General features: G+C 38.8%; 1 protein-coding gene across 1 annotated transcript in view; it reads left to right on the forward strand.

Annotated features, from left to right (window-relative positions):
• Positions 1-4230: 4230 nt before the first annotated feature.
• Positions 4231-7437, forward strand: part of LYPD6B (LY6/PLAUR domain containing 6B) — a 3861-nt gene continuing 654 nt past the window's right edge. Inside the window, exons 1-3 of the mRNA XM_010015407.1 lie at positions 4231-4345; positions 5425-5523; positions 6425-6555. Coding sequence (XP_010013709.1) covers positions 4231-4345; positions 5425-5523; positions 6425-6555 — 345 coding nt within the window. The remainder of the gene's footprint in view (positions 4346-5424; positions 5524-6424; positions 6556-7437) is intronic.

Here is a 7437-nt window from a genome sequence, read left to right on the forward strand (position 1 = left end):
AAACGTGTTAAGGAGATTAGTTACGCAACTGTTATGCTTTGAAAAGAGTCAATGCTTCATTTTCCTACAAAGTAATACTGAAAAAAATTTAAAATGATATTGAGCTGCCCAAAATAAACTGCAATTTGCTACTTGATTAAAAATGGGTTGCCAGTTTAAAAGTAACTTGCTTGAGATACTCAAAGGGCTTAAATAGAGCTGTTTTGCAAAGGACCCATGAGGAAAGATATTGGCACTAGAGGCACAAAAAAGGTCCTCATACCTTTACCAACAAGACTCAAGCAGCCTATATGCATTAAGGGCCTGATACTGCCCCACTGAAGCCAGTGCAGACTGGATCCCTGATTGTCCACAGATGTAAGAGCAAGGTGACTGGGATCAGGAACTTAAAATTGACACCTACTTGTGCTGATGTTACTGGAGTTATGTGTTACTGGAGCTCCTGTTGGAGCGCATCCAGAGGAGGCTCTGAAGGCTGGAGCACCCCTCCTATGGAGACAGGCTGAGAGAGTGGGCTTGCTCCAGAAGACTTAAGTGCAGCTTCCAGTGCCTGAGTGGGCTAACAAGAAAGCTGAAGAGGTACTTTTACAAGGGGGGATAGGACAAGGGGGAATGGCTTTAAACTGACAGAGGGGAGATTTATATTAGATATAAGGAAGTTCTTCCCTGTGAGGGTGGTGAGGTGCTGGCACAGGTTGCCCAGGAAAGCTGTGGCTGCCCCATCCCTGGCAGTGTTAAGGCCATGTTGTACGGGGCTTTGAGCAACCTGGTCTAGTGGAAGGTGTCCCTGCCCATGGCAGGGAGCTTGAAACTAGATGGTCTTTCAGGTCCCTTCCAACCCAAACCATTCCATGATTCTTCTGTATTTTAACTTCACACATTGTCATTGGTTTCTGTATCTTTTTATTTTTTTTTTTATTTTAATAAAACTAAATATGTAGCAGTTCTGTTTTTAAGCTGGTAAAGACTTTACGGTGTCTGTGTTTGGACTCCAGTAATGGATGACAGGATACCTGTGGGAAATAGTAAGAAAGCACAAGCTGTAAATATAGTGACAGTGGTACTAGTGACAACAGGAGAGACGTATCTTCTACATCAGAAAGAGGGGACATTACTGAAGAGCTGGCCAATTCAACTGTGCATAATTGCCTTTCATATGCTGTGCTTTGGGGGTGGTTTTGTTTTTAAATCACCATGTAAGAATTCTCCTCTGTGTGGGAAAGAGAGATCTCTTAAGTTAGACTTTGTGGATCTTTAGCTGTTGTCTCTTTATCAGATTGGCTCTTTTCATGGAAAGTATAATTTTATGGAAGTTCCGTTAGTGTATTTTGCTTCTGGTACTCATGACATTTTGTTACTATGTTGACTTTAAATCTTCAACTTGTTCAGAATAATAGTTATGGTATTAACGAAGGGGTTTGGTACACTATGTTTTTTTCTTCTCCTTCATCCATGGAAGCCTGATCCAAAATACCATAAAGCAGAAGAGTGGGATGGGATAATACAGGGAATTATTGTCTGTGAAGGAAAAAAGAAATTTGCCAGCTGGAATAGAAATTTTGTCACCTCTTGACATTGGGATAAAAAGGTCATTTTCTAAGAAGAAATTCATTTGAAGAATCTTACATACTAATGGCAAAGGATGGAGTTTCTAAGCACTGATTTAAACTGTATGAAACAAGAGGAAACTTGAGGGAGAGCTCTTGGCTCCAATATAAACTGGTAGAGCTAAGAATGCTAGAAATAGGAGGAATTAAGTTGGATTGTATTTTGGATCATTCAGGAATTGTAGTAGCAGCACTGTCTTCTGTTTTCCCTTTCTCCTATCCTGTGTAATGCCACATTTCAGTGATCTATCTTGGAAGACATTAAGGATCATGAACTAGACTTTGGAGGCAACAGCTAAATGACAGAACATGATGTGGGTTGATTTGTTAGCAAAAAAGCATCGAGTCACGATATTGAATCATAGAATAGTTAGGGTTGGAAAGGACCTTAAGATCATCTAGTTCCAACCCCCCTGCCATGGGCAGGGACACCTCACACTAAACCATGATACACAGGTTTATATCCCAACAAATTAAAAAAAATACCCAGCCACTAAAACTAAGTGTACATTTGAAACGTGCACCTCGAGTGTGTGCTAGTAAGGCAAGTCAAGAGCGTTATAAATAGCCTGTCTTTAGTGCTGCAGAATATCACTGTGCAAATACTGTGTGCTTAATTGGAGAGAGCTGTAACTTTGTTTTAGATTTATTTGGGATTTTGCAGTGGTGTTAAGGATTTGGCCAACATTTTTGTGTTTCTGTTTCAGTGAGGAATGAACTGTGGGGGACCTGTTTACTTAATAGTTTGCAAATAACCTTCAATCTGGAGACTGATGCTCTTTTAGGTTACCTTGCTGCTGCTGAGTGCTTCTATTTTGGTCAAAGCATGTGTTGAAAGTTTGAATATCTCTAGAGTGTGAAATATTTATTCATCTGGTATTGACTGGTCCTGCCCAGGTCATTGCCTGGGTACTGTTTTTCCCTTGCAAGAGAAGTAAACTCATCCTCGTGGAAGGACTAAGTAGTCTTACTGCTTCACTTTTGTCTGTCGTTTGTCTTTCAAGACTTTGGGGTATCACAGGAAGGAGGGAATCTATTTCTGCAGTAGGATAGCACTCAAAAAGGTAGAGCTACATTTTGTACTTCAGGTGCTTCTTTGTATATTTTGTTATGAAATCCACCACACTTCTAGGTTTCTATCTTAATTCTCAATTTAAATAAGGACATACAGTGTTTCAGCGCATTAGTTCCTTCAGGACAGAATTATGACAATCAGTTGCTGTTTGTTTTCCACACCTTCTTCTTAATCCTTCTTTAGATCCTGGGCTACAATCAGAAGAAATCTGGACCATCCACAGAAAATAGTCTTGGAGGTGCACTGAAACTAGAGGTATGCCAGGGCTTTCTCAGTATCTACTGAAATATATTCATATTTACAAAACAAATTTTAAGGTAGGATGGCTACGCCCCCAGTGCGTAAAGGTGAACTTTCTCTTGATTGGTTTGTTATCACAAGCATCTTTCAAATAACTCCTATCTGTGTCAATTGGAAAAAACAAAACCAATCAACCAAGCAAACAAAAAAAACCAAGGAAAAGAAGGAAATCCTTTGAATTCTCTGCCATAGTATGAGTACCGTTTTCAGTTCAGTGCTTGGATTCATTTGGAGCTTCCTGCACAGGTGTAGTGTACATCTACACAGGCCTGTGCAGGGGTATGCAGAGAAATTTCTGAATGAATGCATTTGGCAGCTCAAAGCAACATGTTTGGTTTGGCGGGAGCCTCCACTCGAGCTTGTTTCTCTTGCTTGGAATTTGCATGGGCAGGGTGCCATTTAAGCTGATTCTGCCTTTTAATATCTGAACTAGGTCTCCAGTATCATTGCTATTTGCCATACATACCTCTGTGTGTGTATGCGTGTACATCTAAATATCAAACTGACCAGTTAGTTCTTCTTCTCCACAAAGCCTTAGCAAAGCACCTCGGGGAGCCCAAATAAATGTGCCCAAAACCTCTGTCACATCCTCTGAATGTGCTGCTTTGCAGTTCTCAAGACTTGTGTACCATCATCAGGTGTGTTTCTTAGCATCCCGGTAGTATGCACTTTAAGAAGAAATAAATTGAATTTACACCTATGATTTTTAATGCTGTGCCACTGTAGCTATCTGAAGGTGGTAGACATACACTGACCTGTGTCAGATAAGGAATTCGGCTTGAGTTCTAGGCTGTTGGTGTTAAAAATTACATTTGTCTGCGTTTTGCTTTCTTTAATGGTATTGTAATCCTGTCTGTTTCAAGTAGGATATAAAGGAGTTCAGTTTCGATGTTCATTTTTAGGAATACTTACAAGGATTCTGTAAGATTGACATTCCTTAGAAGGACAAATAGATTAAAGAAATATGTTAGCTTTTTTAAGTTTGTGGAAGTTTAAGGACTCTGTACAGGATCCTGGCCAGCAGAAGGCAGTAACTGCTCAGCTTTGCATTGCTCATCATTACATGTTCACTTGTATTAGCCATCTTCACAGTACAGACCTACAGACTGAATTTTCAATGTTTCAGGAGTACTTACTAGGAAATTTCTTGTTCTACACACTCAGTTCTTTATGATTTCCTCTAAATAATGTGTTCCCTTTCTTTCTTAGGCCTAAGAGTTTTGCTTTTCATGTACAATAATATTCAGCATGTTGTTATTCTATCACATGCTGGCCGGAGCCTTTCTTCCGTTCTTCATCCTTTCAGGAAATAGGGTTTCAGCTGAGAACATCAACTTTTACAATGTGAGACCTCCACTAGACCGTAAGTAGACACTACGCTTTTTTTGTGTATGCGGTTGTAGCTTAACATTTTAGTTAATTGCCATATTCTTTCAATCCTTTGGTTTTTAGGTGTTTGTCTTCTTCAAATATGAAGGATAAAAAGTTTAAAATAAAACTGCTTTTCAACCCACAGCAATTTAATTTATTTCTAAGATTTTAAAGGTAGACTGAATGAAAATAAACAATTGCATGCATTGCTAAATTAAAGAGTGCATGAGGACTTTCACATTTTAGGTGCTTTTATGTTATTTTTCTGTCTCTGAAATGTCTTCCTACAGAGCAAATTATGCAGTGGATTTCTCAGAAATAATACAGAACAGATGTTTTTGTGTTTTATCTTGTTGGGGTTTTTGTAAGGTAAAGAATTGGTGTGCTGTATGCAATTAATTCAAACTGAAGGTAGTTAAAAACCTTGTGAGACCTGTGAAGCCAGTTGTCACTAATGGCATCATTTTTTTTGCCTCTTATCTAGCATCAGAATTATTCTATCCTTCACTTAAAGGGAGAAGATTTTCATTTTACGTATCATTAAAACAGGACAGCGGGGTATGATAGGTATATATGTGCATCTAGGGAACTGTACATCTTAAAATCATTTATATATTTATATAATGTAAATAAGGTTTTAAAACACTCCTCTTCAGAGCTGGAGATTAAAATCTGAATCTGTTTTTGAAGATGTAGGTTTTTTCATCAAATGAATCTGTAGACAGTGTTTGTGTATCTCTATTAACATACATGTGGATTTAGTATTGTGGGCATACATCTAAGGTGTTCTCTCTTTCCTGTTTTCCCACCACAGCTTAAATGGTATTTTGGATTGTGAGAGAATGAAAACAGGAGAAAGTGTTTTAAAGTGCAGGCATAGCAAACCCAGTTAAAAATGTAAAAGCTTACTACAAAACTTGTTGCTTAGGTGTCTAACATTGATGTGTCATTGAAAATATGTAAATGTATGTAATATGTTTCTGTAAGCATAAGTGTGTACAAGCACGGTATTATTTTGAATTTTTTTTTTATTAATACATGCAAACTTACTATATTTTAATACTTTTAAAGCCACTCCATTTCCAAACAGTTTTAAGTGCTTTACTTGTGATAATGCAGTGGACAATTACAACTGTAACAGATGGGCTGAAGATAGATGGTGTCCTGAAAGTAAGTGCGTCTGTACTAAGGAGATTCTTTATGATAGTTAAATTTCCTTCTCCCTGACTCAGCCATCTTGTAGAAGTTGAACTGAATAGGATTAACCTGCCAACACAGTGGTGTCCTCAGTTATGTTGTTAGTAATACTGACTCATACAACTTCTGCTGAGGTGAATGTTTTGACCATTTCAGAGTGCAAAGCAACAGTGAAAAATTATTTATATCTATAAAACATTTCATATAATATATAACAATACATTATTAATATAGCATAGTAGATATATTAACAAGATATCAATTTATGTGTGTGTAGCTATGTGCTTCCTAGGAAATAAAGATGTTGTTTAAAAAAATTAAGAATTGCCTTTGCAGCCTTATCCTCTTCTTTTTTGATACCATCCCAACATGAAATAGTCTCTCTATGCTGTAGGCTTGCTCGTAAAGCAGCAAGACCTGAATGACTGGGGATCATACTTGTGTGAGAGAATAATAGATACATAGAAAAGAATGGAAATATGCTTCCTCATTTTTCTTTACGGTCATATTCACAGTAACAGTGGAAAAATGGAAGAAACAAGCTAGAGGAATGAGGAACCATGTCCAAAACAAAGAAAGCAAGAATGGGCTGCAAGAAAGAGTAAAGGATGGAAGATAAATGCATAGATTATAGTGCTAAAAAGTAGTTTAAGTGATAGCAGCCTTTCTGGAGGTTTGAAGGGTCAGTTAAGCTGAAGATTTCATCATTAATTAATTTCTTGCTAACGGTATTTTGATTAAGTTGCAAAATGGCTTTGTACAGCCAAAATAAGTAGTTTTTATGAGACTATTTTGCTAATTAGTGTGAAGTTTTTAAACCCTGTAAAAGAATGCATACTTTACATAACTGAACATTTTAAATTTTATTTTGTAGGTACTCAGTACTGTTTGACAGTTCATCTCTTCACAGACCATGGGAAGAGTACATCAGTCACCAAAAAGTGCGCCACTAGAGAGGAATGCCATTTTGTAGGCTGCCACCATCACAGGGAAAGTGGCCACACAGTAAGCACTATTCTTTGTGCAAGAGCAGCACATTGGTTTTGAGGTTTGCATTTCAGTACTTGTTTTTCCTTGTGCCAAGATATACTTCCCCCTTCTTCCTACTTTTCTGTTTGCGTTGCTGTATGACAGGATGTAATAACAATTTCTAAAGAAACATCTGAGCATTCTGGGGCATTGTTAGTGTGTACCAAATGCATGGGCCTTGCTTTCTGAGTAAGGTGCCCATGTAGGCTATGCAGCCTGTGCCGATTCTTGTGGTACTGCAGCTGTGTCACTGTCAGCACCTGAGCAGGCCAGAGTGGGAGTCAGGTACTCCAGTCATGTCTCTGCGTAACACAGCTTGGATAACACTGGCCAGCACACAAAGTGAGACTGTATTTGTCCACCAGGGCCATACTCTTAAGTACAATACAACTGAGTTTTTGTTACATGACAAAAAGCTTGAACTGCTGCCTTCTTTCATGCTTGGGATCCTAGGTAAAAGTTTATTCTTAGTAATCAGACATACCATACCAAAGTATTATCCACTGCAGTAAGTCAAGTACTGTTGGAGAAAGTCTGGAGGAGGCCATGAAGATGCTTAGAGGGCTGGAGCACCTCTTTTATGGAAACAGGCTGAGAAGAGATGGGCTTGTTCAGCCTGGGGAAAAGAAGGCTCCAGGAGACCTTAGACCATCTTCCAGTACCTAAAGGGGCCTACAAGAAAGTCAGAGAGGAACTTTTTCCAAGGGATAGAACAAGGGGGAATGGTTTTAAGCTGACAGAAGGGAAACTTAGATTAGATTTTGGGAAGAAGTTGTTCCCTGTGAGGGTGGTGAGGCACTGGCAGAGGTTCCCCGGAGAAGCTGTGGCTGCCCCCTCCCCGGGCGTGGTCCAGGGCGG

Source organism: Nestor notabilis, unplaced genomic scaffold, assembly GCF_000696875.1.
Source record: "Nestor notabilis isolate BGI_N333 unplaced genomic scaffold, ASM69687v1 scaffold4195, whole genome shotgun sequence".
NCBI classification, from domain to species: Eukaryota; Metazoa; Chordata; class Aves; order Psittaciformes; family Psittacidae; genus Nestor; species Nestor notabilis.